The sequence below is a fragment of the Macrobrachium nipponense genome, chromosome 13 (genome assembly GCF_015104395.2).
Source record: "Macrobrachium nipponense isolate FS-2020 chromosome 13, ASM1510439v2, whole genome shotgun sequence".
In the NCBI taxonomy this organism is placed as follows: Eukaryota; Metazoa; Arthropoda; class Malacostraca; order Decapoda; family Palaemonidae; genus Macrobrachium; species Macrobrachium nipponense.
The window spans coordinates 92,469,658-92,495,634 of record NC_087206.1 but is presented as its reverse complement, the minus strand read 5'-3'; the positions used below and the strand labels follow the sequence as shown (position 1 = coordinate 92,495,634).

At 37.5% G+C, this 25,977-nt stretch overlaps 1 protein-coding gene across 1 annotated transcript in view; it reads right to left on the bottom strand.

Moving 5' to 3' along the window:
* Positions 1-5,553: 5,553 nt before the first annotated feature.
* The window catches only part of LOC135225210 (uncharacterized), a 23,823-nt gene continuing 3,399 nt past the window's right edge, over positions 5,554-25,977 (bottom strand). Inside the window, exons 3-5 of the mRNA XM_064264520.1 lie at positions 17,350-17,485; positions 6,701-6,869; positions 5,554-6,167 (exon numbers count right to left, since the gene is read on the bottom strand). Of these exons, the coding sequence (XP_064120590.1) occupies positions 5,955-6,167; positions 6,701-6,869; positions 17,350-17,485 (518 nt within the window). The 3' untranslated portion in view covers positions 5,554-5,954. The remainder of the gene's footprint in view (positions 6,168-6,700; positions 6,870-17,349; positions 17,486-25,977) is intronic.

The following is a 25,977-nucleotide window of genomic DNA, read 5'->3' as shown; positions in this document are numbered from 1 at the left end:
ATGCATATATAAATTTAGTTTTTATAGGAGGAGGAGGAGGAGGAGGTAAACGTCCCGGTTATGGTGAAAACAATTCACGGGGCAGAAAAATGGAGTCAATTTGGGGTCGGGGGGTTGAAATGATGGTTTTATTCCCGTAGAGTTACGTGACGTCACGGGGGTAGAAAAGTGGAGTCAATTTGGGGTTGGGGGTTGAAATGATGCTTTTATTCCCGAAGACCGAAGAGTTACGTGACGTCACGGGGGGTAGGAAAGTGGAGTCAATTTGGGGTTGGGGGGATGAAATGCTGGTTTTATTCCCGTAGTTACGTGACGTCACGGGGGTAGGAAAGTGGAGTCAATTTGGGGTTGGGGGGATGAAATGCTGGTTTTATTCCCGTAGTTACGTGACGTCACGGGGGGTAAGAAAATGGAGTCAATTTGGGGTCGGGGGATGAAATGGTGGTTTTATTCCCGAAGAGTTATGTGACGTCACGGGGGGTAGGAAAGTGGAGTCAATTTGGGGTCGGGGATTTGAAATGGTGGTTTTATTCCCGTAGAGATACGTGACGTCACGGTGGGTAGAAAAGTGAGGTCAATTTGGGCCCGGGGGGTTGAAATGAATGGTTTTTATTCCCCTAGAGTTACGTGACGTCACGGTGGTAGAAAAGTGGAGTCAATTTGGGGTTGTGGCGGGGGGGGGATTGAAATGATGGTTTTATTCCCGTAGAGTTACGAGACGTCACAGGTGCCCACGCCCCAACCCCTTTTGGACCTCATGGACGTGCATGAGCTCATCAATAATGTGGAGTCAATTTGGGGTCAGGGGTGGCCACGCCCCCTTTTGCACGTCATCTACGTATATGAGCTGATAAGACAAGTGGAGTCGATTTCGGGTCGGGGGGGGCCACGCCCCTTTTGGGTTTTGGGGGTTGCCCGCCCCTTTTGAGGGGTTTGGGGGCTGCCCCACCCCTTTTTAGGCCTTACATACGTACATGAGCTTCTCAGGAGGGGAGGGGGGGGGGGGGGGGGGGGGGGTGATTAGAAAAGTGGAGTCTATATGGGGTCTTTTCCTTACCGTTGACTTTGTTGGCGTGTGGACTTAGGTTTTTTTAACGTCAGATTTTTATTCATAGGATATATGGGAGAATAAGTTGAAACAAAATCATACAAAACCAACAAAGATTTTCCAAAACAAAGTTTAAAATTCGACAGCCAATCTCGGAGGTTTTAATTGAGAGAGAGAGAGAGAGAGAGAGAGAGAGAGAGAGAGAGAGAGAGACCCACTAAATAAATCCTAACCTAACCCTGGTTGGAATCAGTGGAATCCCGGATTTATTCTTCAAATCCACAACTAATGAAAGAACAGGTGGGCGTGGCAGAGGCTTCGAGCAGTCAAACTTTGTTAACAGCTTTTGAAAGACCAATTGAGAAGCTTTCCCTTAATTTCTGATAAAAGATAAGGAGATCTACGAATGCAACAAAGCCTGTATTGAAAGTGAGGTCACGTACACGCCCGCCCTCCCTTGTAAATTTCCAATACCTACCACCTGTGCCTACCACCTAAGAGTCCATGGACCCTACCCTCCACGAAATTGGTGCAAAATTCGATATTATAAAAGCGTCCTTTTGTGCTTTTGATGACAAGGTTTAAAAAACGTCAGAGCATCATTTAAAAAATCTCTAACCAATCAGTTAAAAACTGTCCCGAACCTGGATTAGTGGCCATATCTTTAAATGATTTTGAGAATTTAAATTCTGTCTCACTAACCTAACCTAATCTCACCTAGAAGCCTTCGTCCACCAGGCAATTTACCTAGAATCACAGTTGTGTTCCCCTGATAAGAAGTATGTTGAAAATTCACGATGATTACTTAAATAATTGTCACAATAATGGAGCAACAGTAGAATTAAATTACGAATTGGCGGTAATGATTCGACAAGTACTTGACCGTTGATTACCAGTGTCACCCAAGGAGATAAACAGTATACCATATACTACAAACCCTGATTGTTATCGGTTGTTTAGATACTGATTATGGCATTTAAGGTCAGTATTATCCCAAGTCTTGCTATCAGAGTTCCATCACTTAAATTAGATTTCTATTCTTACATGATAATTATTTTAAACTGCACTTATCATACTTTTCCATTTAGGGATTCAGAGAGAGAAAAATATTCTATATAGCTAGCTTTTTGCCGCGTTACCCCAAGATCGAAAAGGACTGTCAGAGATCTTCTGTGTTGGTTTCAAGAACTGTAATGTCCACACCAGGCTTCTTACTGCTTGCTCACCACCTTCATCACCATCATAATACAATTAGGATAAAGCTCTGATATGGACCTAGAGTCGCAGGCACGTCCAAGAGGCTCAGAATTTTCACAGAAATTTGCAACGTCAATTTTTGAAAAGTATATAATGGTATTCCAGCTTCGATGGACATTCTTAAGATTCCAACTTTTATCAACTACCTTGAATCTCATTGTCCTTGCCAGGGTACCTTTCTTTATTTCACAAAAGCACACCATCCATCTTCGTCATTAGACCTTCACTAATATAAGCCCTCCAATACACATCGTTTCTAGAACCCTCTTTCGTTGGCTGAAACCATAGGTTTTTGGAAAAGCGTCTTTGTAAACGATCTAGCTGGATGGTGGAATGAGAACCAATTTTCGGGAGGTATCTTATGGTGGCCATTCTTCATTCGTACTTAACATATACATGAATAGTTTATGAACATATAAGTACATGAAATAATAAAAGGTCGGTTAATTTAAAAATCATTCTTCTTCTTCTTCCTCTTTCCCACTGTTATCCCTACATTAAGAGGTCGGTTGCCTGATGCACCTTCTCCACTGCCTTATATCAAAGGCATCCTCCTCCACCAGACTTCTTCTCTCCATATTTTCCTTCACTTTATCTCGCCATCTAATTCTTTGTCTCCATCTCAATCTTCTTCTGTTAACAGGTTCTCCCCAAGTCCTCTTTACTCCCTCCTAGTCATCCATCCCCAGCACATGCCATACCATCTCAGTCGTGACACTCTTATCATCTCTGTTATCTTTACTAAGCCTGTTCTTCTTCTTATTTCATCATTTTCCAATCTCTCAAGCAGCAATATTCTCATAATCCACCTCAGCATGCTCATCTCTGTTCTCTCAAGCTTTACTTCTTCTTTTTTCATTAGAGCCCATGTTTCCGATCCATACATTAATGCTGGTCTTATCAATGTGCTATAGATCTTGATTTTTAACTTGACTGGCATTTTCTTATCACGTACTACCCCAGCTACATCTCTCCACTTCTCCCACGCCGCTTTTATCCTACTGTCAACTTCAGCCTCACATCCTCCATCTTGGCTTAAAGTAGATCCTAAGTATTTAAACTTTTCTGCCCATATTACAATCGAGTCTCTTCTTCCTTGTATTACTACTCTGTCTCTATCTTCCCCACTGCTCACCAAAACCTCTGTTTTATTCACATTCACCTTTAAGCCACCCCTCTCTAAAGACTACTGCCACTCTCCAACCCTTCTCTGTAGGTCCTCATCTTCAGCAGTATTCACTAGATCATCAGCGTACAACTCCTACAGTGCTTTATTCCTGATCTCTTCACTCAACACATCCATGACCAGCACACACATAAATGAGCTTTATGCTGACTCCTGGTGTAATCCAACACCAACTTCAAAGTTTTCTGTTTCCCCAACTGCTGTTATTACTTATGTCCTAGTTCTTTGACATATCATCTTGACCAGCCTAACCAACTTTTCTGGCACTTTCCTCTTCCTCAAACACCAAAACAACTGATGAACTAAAGGAAAATGAGAGATTCAGAAATTTAAGGAAATGTAATCTCAACTGCATACCATATGTATTTAAATTCCATTTGTGCTTGGATGTATGTCCATAAATAGCTATCCGCGTTTGTTATCACAATTACACACAATATATATATATATATATATATATATATATATAATATATATATATATATATATTATATATATATATATATATATATACATATATATAGATACTATAGTACATATATATATATATATATTATATATATATATATAAAATATATATATCTATATATATATATAATTTATTATATATAAGTATTATATATATATATATAAATGATATTTATATATATATATATATTATATATATAGTAATATATAATGTATATATATATATATATATATATATTATATAATATATAATATAACTATATTTTATATATATATATGATATATATATATATATATATCTATATATATATATATATATATATATATATATATATATATTATTATATTTATTTATACACACACACACTAGCTGCGGACCGTAACCTTGGTGCTGCCCAGGAAACTGATAAACTCTCTCTCTCTCTCTCTCTCCTCCCAACATGCCCTACTCTCTCTCTTTCGCTCTATCTCTCTCTCTCTCCCTCTCTTCCTCTCCCTCTCATTTACCTGTTAAGATAGTTGCTTCAGTTACATTGCCCAGAATTTTTGACATTTCATATTTCACCACTTCTCACACCCCACCCCCCCCATTCTTATCAGGGCTGAACTTGGACTTAAAGGGCATTAGGAGTGTCTTTTATTCATCCCAGCAAAACCACAAACTGTGGATTAAACAATAATATCTGTAATTTTTGACATTTTATTTTTCACCCCTTCTCACACCACGCCCCTCCTATCGGGGTTGAAGTGGACCTAAAGGGCATCTTGAATGTAACTGTTCATCTCAGCAACCTTGAAAACTATGGATTAGACATTAATATCTGTCGGTTTTGGTTATTTTTATGTCATCCCCTTCCCATCCCTTCTCACCCCCCCTTCCTATTGGGGCTGAACTTGGACTTGAAGGGCATCAGGAGTGTCACTACTCATTTCAGCCAACTCGAAAACTATGGATTAGACACTAATATCTGTCTTTTCGTTTTAAATTTTTACATTTCCAGTGTTCTTTTCCAAATGGTAAGTCATATGTATACAAAGTTTGGTTGAAATTGCTCAATGCGTTTCAGAGTTATGCTGAAACATACACACACACAAATACATAACACACATACATACATCCAATTATATACTATATATATAAATATATCTATTTCTCGTGTGCTTACACCATCTCTGATTGGTTGCACTTTTACCGAGTTAGCATTTCTGTCACCTAAGGCAACTACATCCAGCATAAAAAAAATCCATAATGCCTAAATAATGTTTGATTTGCAGCTTTATGAATGTATTAAGTTATAGGATACATAATACAGGAAGCTTTGAATCATATTTCAATTGGTTGAATCCGTATTCTAAGCGGATAATCACATTAAGAACAAAATACCATAAACCTCGGTCGAGGCAAGGCAAAGGACACTCACAAAAGGGCCCTAAACCAATTGACAATTTCTCTCCTAAAATCTACTTGGTTGTAGCCAGTCATAAAGTCCACTTTGTTTTGTTTTAGTTGTAGCCAGAAACCAACGCAAGTGTGTTGTTAACAAACAAGCAAACCAAATCAATGAATCTCTTCCAGGAAGGATACCCTTATCAATATTCATTCTTTCTTTTATTTTATATGCAAAAATGAATTTCCTGATGTCTGCAAAAATAAACCACACTAATGCAGATGTTTTATAAGTATGTACCATACGCCTTTGTAATATTTCCTTGATAGTGAATTCCCCTTCATCATACAGGCCTGAGCTACTTAATGGTATCAAAGGGCCCAAAGGTTTTTTCTTAAGTCAAAATTAGAATCATAATATTTAGATTTTACAACTGATCTGCAAACAGACTTGTTGCTGGATCCGCTATGAGCATAAAGTCCCAATTATTTAATTCTGTGGTGCTATTTTTTATCTCATGATAACCCTATCATTTTTGTAATCGGCTGCAAAGGCTTTAAAAATTTAACAATACCTATAAAAGCATTTTGGCCAGTACGATATTTACTTAGTTCCTTAAACCGATAACTTTGACGGTGCTAAGCTGTAAAAATTCTGCTTCCTCTGCAACAATCTGTAGACTCAGGTATCTTCCCTTTACACCCTGGGCAAAGGTATACATGAGGAATCCGTCTTCCTTCCTGTAGGGTCCTCTGAAGAAATACAGAAGATCATAAGAGGAGAAGTCGCCATTCATCTCCAAGTCGTTTCCCAGGCGAATCTGGAGGAGATAAACACCTGTCACTTAAAGCATTCTGACACCCAAAAGTGATCTTACATTGATATTTTTTGACACACCTTGTGGTAAATAGAATGTCCTTGACATTCATTAAAGTTCTGTTATAAAATGCACGATCAGTCCATAAGAATTGATTAAAAAAAAATATTTTCTGCCACTTTTACATTGCTAGATATCTAGTGTAAATTATGTGAGCCAAGTACAAAGTATCATCTTCGGATGATAATATAGCAAAAGAATCTGCCTACCACGCAACCTTTTTCTTTGCTGTGATGTCAACCTACCTGTCTCTCTTTATCATCATCATCATCATCATTATAATTATTATTATTATTATTATTATTATTATCAGAAGATGAATCTTATTCATATGGAACAAGCCCACAGGGGCCATTAATTTGAGATTCAATTTTCCAAAGAATATGGTGCTGAGAGGAAGTAAAGAGGAAGAAGATATACCTCTCATTAAAAAAACGAAAAAAAAAAAATAGGTTGATATTAGCCAGCATGCTTACCTCGAGGTCATGTAACCTATCTGAACAGCAATCTTGGCGACTCCGAATCATGATATGGTAAATGACTCGTTCTGATCCCAAATCGATCACCCACCAGGGACGCTTTTCGTGTGTGGAATGGAAATGCGAGTTGTCATTGCCATCGATCGCCTTCTCCGGAACTTCTCCTCTGTGAAATAAACAAAAATTACCGAAATGTTTGAGTACCAACTACCATTCTAAGACATTTTCCTTCTCTTGCATTTAGCCTGTGCTCATGTTTTCACTGAAGTAGGAAAGTGAATAGAGCTAGTGGCGGAATTACTGGGGGTGCAGGAGGTGCAATGCACCAGGTCCCACTGTAATTGGTGGCCCATCTGGCCGCATCATAATGTCTTAGTAGATTGATTTGGTGATATATTTTTAAATATGTTTAGGTAATAAAAATAATGAAAATATAAATGATAATGATAATCATAGTAGTAGTAGAGTTTATTCTTATCTATACTATAGTATCGTCATTAAATGGTAATTAATTTTGCTTTTCATGATAGAGGCCCACTCAAATAATTTGCACCCGGGCGCATAACGACCTAGTTCTGCCACTGAATAGAACTTGGCCATTTCAATAACTGTATTCCCTCCTGGCTTTTTACGGGCCAAAACTAAGTATAAGGCATCAAAATAGCAACTATACCTTAGAAATAATTATGCTAAGAATGAGGATATTCTTGCTTTTCAGGAATATTTATACAGCGTCAGTTCTGTTATCTGTTCAGGCTTGTTATATCTAATATCTTTGCGTACTAAGGACCCAGTTTTTTGTCATCTCCAAATTAAGGGCTGTTCATAAAGAAGTGCTTCAACTCTCATGAATATCCATAAAAGTTTTTCGGCAAGTGAAAGATAACAATGTCGAATTTAATCGGATTTTGCCCGAGTTCCCACAACCCACTCCGCCCTCTTTTCCTCTGGTCATTTTCAGGGTATTCTTTGACAGAGTTTCCTTAACCTAACACTTAAGTGAGTAATTATCCTCACCTGGTCTTCCAGACTACAGAGAACTAAGACAAACATAAACATACGTGGTACTTTACTCTCATTAAAAACAGTTCTTGACATCCATTTTCAATAGCAATCAGCAGAAACAAATTATTTTTGACGATGTGGCAGGATCACAAAATAATAAAAAAAACTCAAAACACATGTAATTACCAACTACTGAACACACTCAGGGCGAGGAGCTGCAATGTCCGCTGGATACGGCCGTCGTAACATAATACACAAACAACCAAACAAGGACAACAACCACAGCAGAAGACCACTGCACAAACAATCACTAACAACACAAAAAAAACAACAATGTGACAAGCCAATACACATACACACTAACAACATCAAGAAATCACAACAGCTCACCAACAATAACCCTCAACAACTCACAACTACAACAACTCATATATAACTCAACAGAAAATCACAGGCACAACAATTCTAAGCAAACAATATCAAACTTAACAACAAATCAATAACACACAATTTAGCTGACCATCAATAATATTCAAGACTGCTGCCAAAAAACTGACTCTCCGCCACAGGCTCTGATCACAGACTGACTCAAAATGCAGACAAGACTTGCGACCGACCCAACAGACACAACAACCCCTCCCCAAAAGAGCAATTTGCTCGCTAACTATCCATTCACATGAATATGAACAACCAAAACAGCCAGCCTCTCTCTCTCTCTCTCTCTCTCTTACAAACGACCCTTGAGAACGTTGTCAAATTCAACTACCATAACTCCTCCATACTTCCTCCTCGTTACATTTGACAACGTGTCCTTACACTCACATCATCCACACTAAATCACCTTTCGCAACACCCTAGGATGCTTGGAGGCAAGCTCTCTGGATCTCGTTCAAGTCCCCTCATACATTCAGTCGCATCGCCATTCGCTTCTTCCAAACCACTTTCTTCCAGGCTTACATTATCTCCCTTGTTGCTGTCCTCCAAAATCCCATTCACTATCTCATCTCTCATCTACCCCTTCTAACTCTAGTCCTAATATCTCCCTTATTTCTGCTGCCAAACCACTCGGTTCATCCATACTTCTGTTAAACCCTTGCAAAGCTTCATCCATACCACCAACTACTTCCTTACTACTTGGTTCCCTTCCCACTGAAATCTCACTCACCCTTGTTAATTCAAATCCACACACGCTATATGTATCATTCATTCCCTCAAAGTCATCCATATTACACGCCTTATCAACCGTTTGTACTCTAACACTAACACCCTTATCATGTAGTTCATGCTTCTCCCTTTCATTCCCTTTCCCTACACTCTTCAATACTCAACCAATACCAACTGCCGATCTTCCAGACCCATTAGTTCACTGACGCTCGGCTCATACTGATTCATTTTCAACCATTCACTCATCGCATTCCCCCGAACATACTGCGGTAAATCTTTCCACCAATGCAGCTAACTATTCCATCTCCTCGCAATTTCCTCAAAATATAACTCAATCCACTCGGTCCCACTTCTAAAGTCTCATACGGCCCCTCAAATTTCTCCCTTACCTTATTCACAATCATTCTTCCTCTCACATTTACCTCTTTCAATACTTTATCTCCAACCTTAAAACTTTCAAACCTTTCACTTGCTTTCTTCCACAAATCCCGATCACTCTCAGACAAGCCAAATCGCAGCCTAACAATTTCCTCAAAATTTAACACATACTTGGAAGGAGACATACCTATACTCTTCGGCAGTGTGGAGTTGTATACCCACACTGTACGCCATACATACATATTCCAATCATTGTCACATTTACTCATCATTTGTAAAATCTCCGTCATCGTTCTCACAGACCTTTGTTTTCAAGCCAAAACCATTTATCGCCATTGAGCATAAATACACATTTCTTCAAACTCCCACCCCACAAACTCAGATCCATTATTGCTCAACATTCTAACAGGCTTGCACACACATTGGTAACATCACTTGACTTACCATTCCCGCAAAAGTTTCACTCCGTTTGTCCTTGATGGGGACCATGTGAGCAAATTTACCCATGTGATCCACCATCACAGTCATTCACACGTGTCCTCTCACAGTCCTCGGCAACAAAACACAATCAACCACAAACATCTCAAACAGCTCTTTCATCTGCAATCGCACACAGGCGGACTTGCATTCACACACTGATATTTTCCCTTCTGGCAGTCCTCACAAATTTTGCTCAATCCAGGCGCATGCAATCTCTCCCTAATACATTCCCACAACTTATTCTAACCCATATGCCCAAAACGATCATGCACCAACAGACAAGTACTCACAGCTGAATCAACAGAAAACACCGGCACATACACTTCTCTGCCATGCATCCCCTCCTGATGCAAAAAATATACTATATTTTTACACACTACAGACTGCTAAGCAACCTTCTTATACACACCCAACTCACAGGGCCAATCTTCCACACGCACACCTCCCAAAATACATTGTCGCAACATATTGATCTTCATGCACTCATCTTGCATTTGTTCAATCTCCTCCTCACTCAACAAATCATTCTCACTTCTAGCAATATCAAAATTCGCTATGAACACTATTATCTTGGCTGGCTTATCATTATCTCCCATAACTATAAAGGTATGCATTACTTCCAAACACCCTAACCTAACGTTCAACTGTGCCTCCTCCCATACCAAAACACTTCCTTGCCCCAACCCATGTATTCTCACACTTGTAGACTGTCTTTTCACTTCCCAATGGCACCTCTCAAGTTCACTTGCTACTGAATCACTTACTAAGGAAACTTGCGACCCCCGCATCAATCAACCTATAATGCGCACTATCATTTACTCTAACAAATGTCACCATTTTCCCTTGGCTCTTGTCCATACACACATTCACTGCCACGTCCAGCTGGTTACTCACATTACAATCGTCCTCACCACATTCATCCTCAGTTACCTCCCCACTTACGTACTTCATAGTCAAATCCCTTTCATAATCCTCTTTTCTAACCAACCAATTACAACCATTTTCCCCACACTGAATCCTCAAAACTCCATGCTCACTATTTACTTTCAACCTCCTTCAGTACTCAACCGGTCTGTTCCATCCATTATTCAAAACCACTTTTTTTCTAAACAACTCTGCTACTGCCAACAACAAATGCACCAATATCTTCTCTGCTCCCATACCCTGCTCCTCCGTATACGACCTTTCCTTCTGTACTACTACATTCATCAATTTTGCATGCAGCTCATCTATACTCTCAGGCACTCCCTCAACCAAACCCTTATTCTCCAAATCTTTTAATGCCAAAAACACACACTCACAAATTCTGTCATCTCCCACAAATCTCTCTTTTACAACTAACCCCTCAGGCACTTTTTCTGGGTCCCAGTCACTCTTCACAGGATTGTCACCCTCACCATGGATTCTTGACATCGTGTCAGCAATTACATTTTTACTCCCCTATATATACTCTAACTTAAAATCAAACTCACTCAAATCTTCAATCTCCCTCGCGATCCTAGCATTCACACTCTCTTTCTTAATTATATACACTAATGGCCGATGGTCCATCCTTATAGCAAACTTCACCCCATACAAAATTACTTTCAACCCTTTCACACAAAACCTTATCGCAGCAAGCTCCTTCTCAACCATGGAATACTTCTGTTCTGCTTTATTAAAAGCTTTACTCACATATGCAATAAGTCCCACTTGATCCTCCCCATTCACCTCTTGCATTTGCACTAAACATCCTCCCATACTAAACTTACTCGTATCAGTATACAACTCAAGCTTACTTGCATCTTCACTATAGTCTGGGAAAGCCAAGGTGACATCTCTAGCAGCCTCCTCTTTCAATCTCTCAAATGCTTCTACCATTTGCTTATCCCACTTCAGTTTAACACGATTTTTCTTCCCTGTCCATTCAGCTAACGGTTTCCCTATACCCGAACAATTCCCGACAAACTTCCTCCCAAACTCAATCAGACCCAAAAAACCCTTTAACTCACGCATGTCTGGGGAGGGAACATCTTACCTTTCGCATGAACTTTTCACTCTTCCTTATGCCACTTGCACTCACCACATGACCAAGAAATTCCACCTCCCCAGCAAACCACATACATTTCTCAAGCTTCACTTTCACTCCAACCTTTTCTGAGCATTCTAACACCCTTTCAAGCAATTTCATATTCTCTTCAACAGTCTCACTCGTGATCAAAATATCATCTATAACTCAAAACCAGCCAAAACTACATTCATTGCCTTTTGGAAGGCAGCAGGTGTGTTAGCCAAACCAAAGCTCAATTGCTTAAATTAATAATGACAACTGTCACTTGAGAAAGCTGTAACAGGCCTGCTCCCCTCACCAAATCCAAGTCCGTGAATACTCTCATCCCATGCAACTTATACACACAATCGGACACCACAGTCATTGGAAAACGCTCCTTCACAGTCACATCATTTACCCTTCTGTAATCCACGCACATCCTCAGACTTCCATCTGACTTACATACCAGGACTATGGGACTATTTCAGGCACTCTCACTCCTCTCGATCATTCCCATTCTCTCAAGTTCCTCACATTGCTCCTCAATCTCTCTGGTAATAGGTGGGGAAAAGTCTCGAGAACGTGCATACATGGGGGGGTATTGTCATCCAAAACTATCTTGAATTCTGGAAGCTTAGCTCCCCAAAATCCTCGTCACCATGACTCAACACATCCCGCCTATCCCACAACATCTGCATCAACTGTTCCCTTCATTGTCACTAATATTTTCATCCACTTAAACTCTTTCTTTTAACTCACCATACTTTCAATCACCACCTTCTTTCATGCTACCTGTCATCACTTACCGTACCTTAACATATCTTTTGTCATCAGCATTCATTAATGTATTCAACACAATCACCTTCATGTATACCCCGCTCTCTCTTTTTTCTAACACTTGGCAACGAAGCAACAAACACCCGAGGATTCTCCATATCCAAAACCCCATCGTATACATGCACACTTGCTCTTACCAACTTGTTCACATCCACACCCTCAACTATGCATTCACATTTGTCACCATTGGCAATTCTGAGGCTATCCAGCCAAACAACCTTCACACTAACAACTTCTCCGACCTCACATGGCACTTTCACCCTCTCTTTTGCAACCAATGGCACTCCTTTCCATGACTTACTGTCTACTCTTCCATCCATATCCAAATAAAACTCTCCATGTACATTCCCTTTCATATGCAACTCAATTATATTCCTACTTGGACATACCACCATCCTGCACCTCTTCAAGAACTTATACCCTAGCAACATATTGTACTTATCCTTCATCCCTTCAACTACACAAAAATCACTCTCATCCATTACTACCCTGTCAATTTCTATTTTCTCACATATCCCCACTACAGGCATACATAAACTCCCTGTTCTTTGTACCTCCCCTTTACAATTCTTAATTTCGCACTCACTCCACAACTTGTCGCATCCATTCTTAAAAAGAACATTTACACTGCACCCAGTATCAATCAGAGCAACCAAACATATCCCCTTGCAATTCACTTGCATGCTCATACATTCATGTATTCTACTACCAAACCCTTTCTCATGCAGCAATCCTTCATGCACATGCAGCACTCTCACCGTTCGCACACCAGAGGACCCACCCAACTGAATCTCCTCTTTAACATGTTTCCCGAACTGTTAGCTTGCTTCACTCCCTTTCGTCTACACACATTTGCCACATGACCTTCCATTCCACATTCAACATATCTGGCACGGAGTTCTTTACACATCCTAGCATAATGCCCGTTCTTTCCACAGTTACCACAAACCACATATACATGGCACCCCGACATCCACTCGCTATGTGCCCTACCTGTCCACACCTGTAACACTTAATATCCCTATGTTTCTTACACTCGCTCACTAAATGCTCCGTTTGCCCACACTCGAAGCACGCTCCTCACGCCCCCCGATATTCATTCTTCTTGTGTCCTGGCTTACCACATCGTTCACGACTAACTGAGCCTACTCTTCCAACGCTTGGTCTCCAATCTCTCTTGGGTTTTACTATACTTACATTACTTGCTCTAACACTCCTATCAACCATTCGCTCTGCTATTTGCCTCGGCCCGCTATTTCAGTCCTAACACTAACACTTCTACTCTCTTTCGTACACCTATCTAACTCATAATCCTCTTCTATTTCTAAAATGTCATTCCACATCAACCTTTCATTAGTCCATTTCATTTTCTCCTTACGTTTTAGATTCATAAACTCGTATACGCTTTCTGGTCCAGTCGCCAACAACTTTTGCACTAAAAATCTCCACACTCATTTATCCCTTCGTCCCCAAACTTTTTCGTTGCTAATGTTTCCAACCTGCACACATACATTGACAACGACTCACCAACATTCATTCTTGCCTCTTCAAAATCATGCTTTCTCCTATATCTAATGCTACTCTTTATCCTCTTTGCCTGTTCCACAATCCTGGCTTTCACACTCATACAGCACATTCCCTACACTCATCATTACCCCATACATACTCAACAAAAATCCTGTTAAGAAGTTACTTAATTTTCTTGCCCAAACTCTCCTATTATCTCCATACTTAACCACAAAATACTTCTCATATTCCTTTAAAAAGTCCCCTATATCCCTACAGCCATATTACTCATACTTCTCACATCAGGGTACCTCTCTCATATACACTGCCTTTCGCACTTCCTGCTCACTCTTACTCTCACTTTTGCTACTCCATTCTGAGCTTTCTTACGGGTAGGCTCCAGTTTGCACCAGTCTGTAGGGGTGCTGATCGTAAAAATATTTGCCAAAATTACACTAATCAAGACAGGCTAATGAAATTATCAGGCATTATTAGCACTATAATAACGCATATTCTCTGTGAGTTTTATCATCCTACAGGGAAAGTAAATGATTTTATGAAAAAAAAATGTGAAAATTAGTGTCCATTGTACAAGAGTTTAGTTGGCGGTCGGTGAGAAACTACAGTCTTGAATAGAAATTCGGTCTTACAGAATGTTGGTATATCCACCTGGAACATGCACATAAAGTATTATCAAAATAGAACAGTACATAAGCACATAATAAACCAAAAAAAAAGAGCAAAACAACTTTCAGGCCAAAAGCCCCGACCGATAAATGAGATAATAGTTAGGAAGAAAAATTCAAACCTCGATTTAGGGACAAAACCTTCTGAGAGTTTGTAGTTATTATGTCACTTGATAGCCTAAAACATCTAAAAATTATATTATTTAGGACAATCAAAGAAATAAACCCCCCCCCCCTTTCCCAAAAAAAACCAAACCAGAGAAAAAGCGAAAAAGCGATTTTTTCTCAGGACAAGAAACTTGAAAAATTAGTTTAGATACCCATAAAGTTGTTTTCTGTGATGAAACTAATCTTAGGAAACATAGAAAACGACATCTACCAATTTTTGAGAGATATACTATAATATTTGCGATTTCCATATTTATCGGCGGGGCATTCGCTTTAGTTGTTGCTCTTTTTTTTTGTTATTACGTGCTTATTTACTGTTCTATTTTGATAATAATTTATGTGCATGTTCCAGGTGGATATACCAACATTCTGTAAGACCGAATTTCTATTCAAGACTGTAGTTTTCTCACCGACCACCAGTGTCCCTTGTACAAGGGACACTGAGTTTCAAATTTTTTTTCATAAAATCATTTATTTTCCCTGTAGGATTATAAAACTCACCGAGAATATGCATTATTATAGTGCTAATAATGCCTGATGATTTCATTAGCTTGTCTTGATTAGTGTATTTTTGGCAAATATTTTTACGATCGGCACCCCTACAAACTGGAGACTACCCTTACCCTCTTTTGAATACAAGAATCTACTCCATACTCACATCCTTGGTTATAGTCATACCCTTCTTACCCCTCTTCTTCCTACTTACTAATTCCCACTTACCACTATCTAAATCACTCTCAGCCTTACACTCTACTCTCAACTCTATTCTTATCTTATTCATTCTTTTCTAATCTTGCCCACCATCCTTACTAATCTTCTTCCCTTTAGCACTTTCCTTACTCTCAGCTCCCTTCTGCTCTGATTTATCCCTATTCTGTACCTTCGCTTTCTTCTCCTCATTTACACAACCATATCACTTTCCTCACTCACATTTACATCTACTTGTTCTTTCACTTTCTTAATTGCTCCGGGCCCATCACAAGACCCAGTGGCCTACCTCTTACAGCTCCCTCTCCAAAAAACCCTCTCATCATTTCCTTCATCATCTCTTGCACATCACTCATCATCGATCCCAATTTTTCATCCACCCTCTCAACCATCTGCTGTTCCGCTCCTTTCACTTCTTCTTTTGTTTCCACTTTCGCACTCCTTAGCATTCCTCTCATTTCCTCTAACTCGATATTCAGCTCCTCACTCTCAACCCTTAACCTCTCAATCTCTACTTCCAATCGTCCTCTCACTTCTCTCTCCAACCTCAACTCCTCCTTCAGCTTCTCCACTTCAATTAAACCTTCCATACTCATTTTCCTCCACCAATCACACAACCTACCACACCAACCGTCCTGCAGCTGCCCAACCAGTAGCCCCACGTTGGGTGCCAATAAATGATATGGCGGGATCACAAACTAAAAAGCCAAAAACTCTCAAAACACATATACTTACCAACTACTTAAGGCACTCAGGGTGAGGAGCGGCGCTGTCTGCTGGATACGGCCATTGTAACATATTCCACAAACAACCAAATAAGGACAACAACCACAACAGAAGACCACTGCACAAATAATCACTAACAACACGAAAAACAACAATATGACAAGCCAATACACATACCCACTAACAACATCAAGAAATCACAACAGCTCACCAACAATAACCCTCAGCAACTCACAACTACAACAACTCATATATAACTCAATATAAAATCACAAGCACAACAAATCTAACAACACAGGCACAACAACTCTAAGCAAGCAATATCAAACTTAACAAGAAAAAATCAATAACACACAATTTAACTGACCATCAAAAATATTTTAGACTGCTGCCAAAAAACTGACTTTCCGCCACAGGCTCTGATCACAGACTGACTCAAAATACAGACCGGACTTGCGACTGACCCAACAGACACAAAAACCCCTCACTGAAAGAGCAATTCGAGTGTTAACTATCCATTCACACGAACACAAACAACCTAACAAGCCAACAACCAAAACAGCCAGCCACTCTCTCTTACAAGCGACCCTTGAGAACATTGTCAAATGCCACTATCATAACCCCTCCATTACGATTGATTGAACAATTTTCATTTCAAAAAGACTGTTATGTTTTTTTTTTCTTTTGCAAAGTTTACTTCAAACTCTGATTAAATTGCTTGATTTAGGGGAGTTCTTTTAATGTCATTTAAATATGTCTTGTGTGATTTTAGTCTACATGTTATATATTATTTTTGTTTCATGAAATGAGGCTTTAGTTATCTACCAAGACCAAAGTAGCATTATATATACGAATAATCAGGAGAAATTTCATCCTCCTCTTTTATTTCCAACATTCCATTGAGAGATACAAACACATGAAGACAAAACAGAAGTAAATGTAAGGTTGGGATGACTTACCTTAAAACACTGCTGCCAAATGTGTTTTTACCAGGAGCCATGTCATGAAGCATTTCTGGACTTGGCATACCGAAGTTCGCTGGGAGGTTGCCAAAAGGGATCTGATTTGCAGATCCTCGCCCCAAGCACCCACATCCTAATAGAAAAATTAAGAGGATAATTTGCATAATATTCAATTTATCATGGAGAGTGGCAATTTTCCTTACTCTGTTATATACTGTTTAGTTTTTGCTATCCATATTTCTGAAAGAATAGTGGAAAATCCTTCAATTAGAGGACTGATTCCTTACATTAATACCATACTGACATTTTTCATAATCGAAGGACAACAAATCCTTGGACTGATGACATTGTATCTTCTGAGGTAATATTCTTCAAGAAAGTCATTAAAAAATTCTAGGTTTCATCCACAGAACATAACCAGAAATACTTCTTACAAATTATTTCTCAGCACTTCTACCGGCATCTTTTATAGCTTAGATGCTTTGATTGTAAAGTTGACCTCACAGGATCATCTGGGAACAGGGAACAGGAAGACGGCAAAAAGTGCCCCTGTTAGGAGAAGTCTTGGGCATGAGACAGCAATTTAAAGCCATAGTTGGCAAGTTAAACCATTTCCAAATGCACTGCGAGGTAGCATAAGGGTGCTGACCTAAGCAACAGCACTACAGTGGCACGAGAGTGCTCTGCGGATCTTCTTGTTTGCTTGATCCGACTGCCACGGTTTTAATTATACCATTTCTGTCTCCAATGATGATCTGACCCCTTTCCTAGAAATCTATCTGGATTACACTCAGAATCCTAATTGAAGGAGGCCTTCACTTTGACAAAAGATACCATATACTTCAGCTGTAGTCAATTAACTCATACTCAAAGCACTGAACAGGTCTCATTCTGGGTTACAAGTTCCCCGTTAGAAATTGTCTGTATCAACATAGAAAGGAGGCATAAATGTTTTGGAAGTTACTGGTCAGCTTCAGTTCTGACACCAGCATCTATGGTATAGTTATACTCAGAAGTGCATAGGATTTCGTTCAAAATTCAGTAACTGGCAACCTAACAAGCTCCCTAACGATCTATTATTTTACTGCAAAAACACGATTATTGCATACAATAAGGCCATATGTTTCGTGGGTAAATTCTGTAATATATTTCACAACGGAAAGAAAATATCACGTGTAGCCAAATCTCAGCAAAACAGTTACGAAACATTTTCAAAACTCGTTCCCTCATCAGTGATGAATTTGACAAGAAAAAAAAATTATCAAACCACAGTTGAAATGTTAAATTAAAAACAAAATTGTCATAACATTGACATGGTTTCCAATGCAACCATAAACTTTTGAAGAGTCCTATTTGATTTTTTTTATGTATCAACACTGAAAAATGTAAATAAATAAAAAAGTAGAATGCATCCACGTTTGTCAACGGGTGAGTGGAGCGTGTGTGACACAACCCAAAGTCAAAGTAATAGGGTCTGCTCAACTCGGCAGTGGGGGCGGAGCTAATAATGTGACGTCAGAAGAGTAACACTACTCGTGCTTCTCCATTGAATTACTTAAAGAAGCTCTAGTTTTTATACATTTAATCCATATCGCATGGTTTTTTTGATAAAATCTGATAAAACCAGTGAGTAAAGAGGTAATATGCTTGATGTTTTTTAATAACCATTCAAAGTATATAGGTTCTGCTCAACTCGGCAGTGGGGGCGGAGCTAATACTGTGACGTCACAAGAGTAACACTCCAGTGTTTCTCCACTTAATTACTTAAAGAACCCTTAGTTTTTATACATATAATCCATGTCGCGTGGTGTTTTTCATAAAATCTTGATGATAAAATCTGTAGAAGTCACATGTTTGATTTTTTTAATACCCATTCTCTCATTTAGTCACCAAACCTTGTTTTATTGCACAAAAAATACCAGTTTGAACACAGCTACTCCAGCTTTCTTCATATGTTTATTCTTTACATATTTATTTACTTACCTATATACTGGTTTACTGTATTCTCTTCAAGTCCATTTCTTTTAACATGAAAACTCTCTCTCTCTCTCTCTCTCTCTCTCTCTCTCTCTCTCTCTCTCTCAGGTAGTATTATCAAGATTTTAAATAATTCTTAAGAAATGTATTTAGTTCTGTCACTGTGTTTATACCTCACTTTAAAAAGCAACTTTTTTTATGATAAAGGTTAGAATGATAGATTAATTATATTTTCCAAATCTTATTGTTATGTAATAAATACAAAGAAAATGTGGTACAGGCAGTGTAAAAAATGGCAGTTGCATTTCCACGACTTGGCCACAAAAGAGAAAACAATATCAAAAATATAAGAATTACATCATATACGATATAAGGTATCAAAGGAATAAATGATGAAGAAAATGATACAGGGAACACATTTCCAGCAAATTTCTCATTAGCACTTCATATCACATAAATATACTTCCGAACACATAAGTTTACATATGACACAAACTGCATACATAAAGGTATTAATTATGCATGTCTCAAACGATTATAATATTTTCGAAAAAAGTACAAAAAGTCATTCGTCAGTCTGGGGCTAGATTTCAGATCTAACACGAACGCTTAATTTTTTATAATTTTGCGTGCGTAGATAATATTTTCTGTGCGCGATTATGGGTTTGAAAATAATTATAATTGTAATGTGTCATATACCAATTGAAAGGGCATTCTTTGTACTTTTACATGGTATATGGAAAAACGTAATAAGATGAAAAATTATGTAAGAAAAATGTGGTAAATATTTACATAAAATTAAAAAATTTTGGTCCGTCTTTGACCTAAAATTCCTCGAAAATTTCTGAGAACGAACACCTATAGTAAATTTTATCAGCTCTCTAATCCATTTTTCAGTTTCTTTCTATCATCATCCCTTAGTCACATACGCTACGAAACGTGAATGTATGTAGGTTGACGGATGAAGTAATTGCACATTTTTGTGTGCGTAGATAATTTTTTCTGTGCGCGCTTGTGGGTTTGAAAGTAATCGTAATTGTAACGTGCTATACATCATTTGAAAGAGCATTCTTTGTAATTTATCGTAGTATACGGCAACATCCAATAAAAGGATAATTTATATAAAAAAACGCCATCGCAAAAATAGTTATATGAAAATGTTATCGTAAATATAGTTTCATAAAGATATGGTCCTTTTGTAACTGATGACGTTTCATAAGGGGCGGGGATAAGTTTTAGTACCGCCTCGTGAGCAGACCCTGTATATTTTGACTCTGACGCAGGAGTACACGAGCCAGAGTGCCGTCGGTGTGGCGGGGATAACTAGCAAATATTCGCCTATGCGATTATCCTATTGCTAAAGCCAAGATATTGTTCCTAGGCCTAGGTGTGTTAGATTTCTTTACTTACTATAAATACATTACACTTAGCATTCACATCTCTATACATACAATTTCTAGCCAGAAAGCATATGAAGTTATCTACACATTCTTGCACCTCAAGTTATCTTATGAATGAACAAAATTTGTTAATTCATAAAGTAACTTTGATGTAGAACTTGTTCAACAAATTATACATCAAAAGCGAGCAAAAGAACTTTTAAGAAAATATTCTAAGCCAGTTAGAAAACGAGTGTTCCATAGGCTTTGACATTAATACTAATAGATATTTCGATTAATAGCACCTTCTCCATATAATTAAAATCACCATCATCTTTTATTCCTCCAAGAACAGGTAATCTCTACAAATAAATTTTTAAGTGACAAAGATTACCTCTCCTAAGGCTTAGATTATTTTTATAGGCCTATAAATAACATTGCACCATTAAGGCAGCTTGAGCACAGCCTAAAACTTCAGCATTCAAAGTAATCTTGTTTTAATTTAATATTCTTATTTTGAAAATGTTATGCCTATTGAGCTTATTAGGTCTACTGCTATAATTGTACAGAGGTAGTTACGTTGACCAACCAGAGGATCATAGTAAGCACATTGTCATTGACAGCACTGCTAACCTTATCACACCGTTCTTCGAGCTTAGGAAAATAGTGCTAGATGTGAGTTTATAAACTTTTCGACATGTATGACATTAGAATAAAAAAAAATAGTTTAACACTACTTGGCAACGTTATGTTGAGTCTGAGATTCTAGACGATATAAAACGTATCATGTCGCCTCACATTTAAACATAGCTGTACACATAGATGTCAGTCAATACATTGCGCATAGAAAACTGGAATTCCTTTGTTGAACATAAATGTCTGTCATCCAAAACCATCCAAAAGGAAGGTCTCGCCCTATTTGTTGACGATTGATGTTTATGGATTAGTCAACTCGAAACCATATTCTTTGGTGTGTCTGCCTTTCTTGCATTCAGTACCTTCCTTTTATTAGTGAGGTGTGAAGGGAAGTCGTTCCTAAATGTCTTAAAGATGTCTTATTGTATATCCATGGAGTCAATAAACTCTTTTACATATACTTGAACTTTTATTTTGTCCATGTTGATGATTTTCTTGCACCACCTGAACTTCAAAGAGTTACACGCAGTGTAAAAAAAGTAAGCAATTAAGCTCATGAGTATGTAAAGGTGAGTATCTCTCTTAATCAGCATCATTTCGTCTGATGGGAAAAGACTATTAGTAGGAAGTATGAATTTGGTTCTGAATAAAATGAAAAACTTTTTATTTATCTTGGCCATGGATATCTGTGAAAGTGAGTTGATGTTTCATAGAGAACTTGTAGGTTGTTAAAAGGTAGAAGCATTATTTCAAAAGCTAGTTTAACCTGAGACCTATTTCACTGACTTCTTAGGCCAAAACCGACAAACCTCTTGAGATGTCAGTTATTTATTTATTTATTGCAATAAGTCCAAAACGTACTAGAGAACACATAAGTTCCATTTCATTGTTGCGCTTTCTAAAGTCTAGAAAATATATATACATCATAATCACTGTATGCATACACACTTTATATATATATATATATATATATATATATATATATATATATATATATATATCTATATATATATTAGAATCACTTTAGCATGTGATTCATTTATCACACACATCCACAGGTGAAAAAATAAGAGATGAGGTGTAGTCCTGACCTGGTTTCGACTTTTATATTGTATACATACACTCAATATATATATTATATATATATATATATATTATATATATATTATATGTATGTACATATATATATATATATATATATACATATATATATTAGAATCACTTTAGCACACGATTCATTTATCACACCATATTCCACAGGTGACAACAAAATAATAGACGGGGTGTAGGTCCTGACCGGTTTTGACTTTACTTCCGAAACATTGACGCAAGACTGATACATAGTATTAAGAGTCACAAATATAATTATATACTACATAGACTGTACTGACGAACATACACAACCGTTTGAGACTGCAGATCCACCCACAGGCGGGTGTCAAGGTAGGAGTTGCTCTCAAAACTCATTTGGCTAAAATTTACAACACACTCTCAAGGGACACTACCGATAAACGTACCCACTGGAGGAGACAACAAGTCCACACCTGACAGGTGTCAGGGAGGCGGGGTTGGAAATCTCATGAACAACTGGCTGCACCCCTTTATACTGTGTTTACAAATATGGGTAGTCCTATTTCCATACATCTCTACTTCCTACCTTAGAATTTAAGCAATTTATAAATTTCTTTTGATATTACAGGATCAAGTTTTATACATCCCTTGACTGATGTTCATATCATGGTTGTAACTTTCTTTGATAAAGCTAGATTCAATTATATTCCTTTCCAGTACGTTATTAGAATACACAATCCTTTTTGCCCCTTCCCAGTTAATAGCATGATTGTTTTCACTAACATGTACAAAAATACAGGGAATGAAGATGTAAATAACTTTTATTTTTTAGGTTAAATCAATTAGTACCATCAAATTAATTTACTATGCAAATGGAAAATGATGGATGCCCATCCTTTAAGGAGATTATTATTGATTTACACCACCCGAGTCACAGATTATGAAGTGTTTGATTCCATGTTTACTGATTTAGCACTCATAAATATTCCTAGCGCACTCAATTGCGGTGTTTGTTTTAGTGCTATTAATTCTATATAACGTGTCAAGGAACTATTAACACTAAGAAGTGTTTTCCGTCTGTCAGACTCGTAATTCTGTTAATAATCTCTTTCATACCAATCGTCATAAACTGGTTGCATTCCGTCATCCAGGGTTCCCTATTATGTCACAGAAAGCCAAATCACTGTTTTACTGGCCTACGATGCTTACAGATATAAAAAGCACATAACTAATTGTAACGTGTCATTAAAACAAGGGATACACTAAGACACCTGTCAGTTTAGGGGCCTATCCTGTGCCAAATCAATCCTTGAAAGAATATACGTAGAATTATTAACAGAATTACGAGTCTGACAGAGGGGAAAAAATCATACACTTCTTAGTGTTAATAGATTCCTTGACACGTTATATAGAATTAATAGCACTAAAACAAACACCGCAATTGAGTGCGCTAGGAATATTTATGAGTGCTAAATCAGTAAACATGGAATTCAACACTTCATAATCTGTGACTCGGGTGGTGTAAATCAATAATAATCTCCTTAACACGTTGTGTGAATTCCTATCCATTAAGAAAACCAATAATATATTTTATCACCCAGTCAATCGGTTTGGTAGAATAACGGATAAATAAAAAAGTGTCAATGTCTTACGAGTTACATTCGTGATATTGGATCCGAACTGGATTATAGCGGTTCTCGCGGTTTTAAATACCTTTATCATTCATATCTTGATACCGCAAGTAGCCTTATACGGTATGCCGCCTAGAAACACAGTTTTCACATATTCAAGCCAACCATAACCATTAATTTATCAAATATATATAAAAAAAATATATAAATAGCTATATATAAAATAAAATAAATATGGATACAAGTGGAGTCATATAATACACTCCGTAAGAAGTCGGAAGGGTTACAAACTATAATAAAAAAGGAATCACGACAAAAACAATCAATAAGGAAAACGTAACCAAATAGGTTAATTAATATCCAAATATATATGCGTAAAGATTTGAACTCTAACTTAACGCTTTAGTAATGACAAATAAGCTAAAAGTTCAAACACATATCAAAACCTACTGACATATTGTCTGTCCCGGTGATTTATATTCGTAGTCAAAAAATAAATAAATAAATAAAAAATAAATAATAAAATAAAATTAAAATAAAATAAAAGAGATTTTAAAGTCAGGAAGTCTAGAAGTGAAAATGTATATCTATGTGATAATCTTATACAGGGCAAATAGTATATATAAAAATTTGTATGGAAACCCTTTTCATTAGTTTGAATAAGGAATATCTAAATTTAAAACAGTATTTAAAATTTGATTTACAATCATGCAGATATCCAACATGAAACTAATATGATTGTTTCAATTTTGTACTGTTTTTTTTTTTTAGACAGTTCTTCTCATGTGGTGGAGAATTAAAAAAAAAAAAAAAAAAAAAAAAAAAAAAAAAAATCATTTGGAAATACTAAAGTCGTATTTAATTACAGCAAGTCACGTAACTCTTAGCTGGCTGAGAGCAATCTCCTGCCAAGTGACGACGTCATCATTGCCGTATCAGCATTTGTTCCTTTTAACCTCAATATCTGCTTACACAGGCTTTCATCTGTGTGTGCCGTCTCCGCTTGCGAGCAGATTGACTGGAGAAAGGTATGCTTAGCTCATGAACTTCACATGTGGTTCATAGGTCCACATGACATACCACATAACCTATTCTTATCCGTGTGTGCAATGCAATTTTAGTTAAGGACTTGCAATCGTTTTTTAAATAATAAACAAATAAGGAAATAGAATTTCTATAACAACAAAATGAATTAATTTTTTCTGAACCTCATAGACATTTAGAAGTATCAAGTCATGTATATGAAAAAATTTACTTGCAACATTAGACTATGACAATTTAAATAAATCACATTCATGCGAAAATGTCACATTTTCTTGAAAAAACCCAAAGTTTATATAGAAATTAGTTACATAGTGGGTTCTTTCGTTGCATCTCTAGCCTATTAATAAAGTTTAAAAAATTAACCTCAGAGGATGCGCGCGAGAAATTGAATATGAAACTTTTGTTAGGGGCATAGGATCAGATTTTATCACAACTTAATTTCAGTTAGCATAGAGAAATACAGAATCATGATTAATATTCTCTTTGACTCTTATGTTGCCTGGCAATCTTACAAATAGCTCCGTTTTCCACTTCTTTGTCTAGTAATTTACTACCAGTAATATCGAATTTTCTTTGGGATTCGTATTGATATCTGTTTATTTTTTATAATTATGGATATTTTTACAGTCATCAGAGACCTGGATAGGTTCACTCATTATTAATGCCATGGATAAAAAAGTTTGTACAGCTGACTCTTTTGAATTCCACAAATATCAGCGAATTCATGAGGGTTAAGTCTGGTCTTAATGGCTCTCTCCCCCCCTGTATTTGGATGTAGTCTGAATTTACTTTGCCCTCGTGACAAGTATAATTTCACTTGCAGGCTGATTAATGGAACCTGGTTACAGTATCCTGCAGTACGAGAGTTTCACATCGCAACTTCAAAA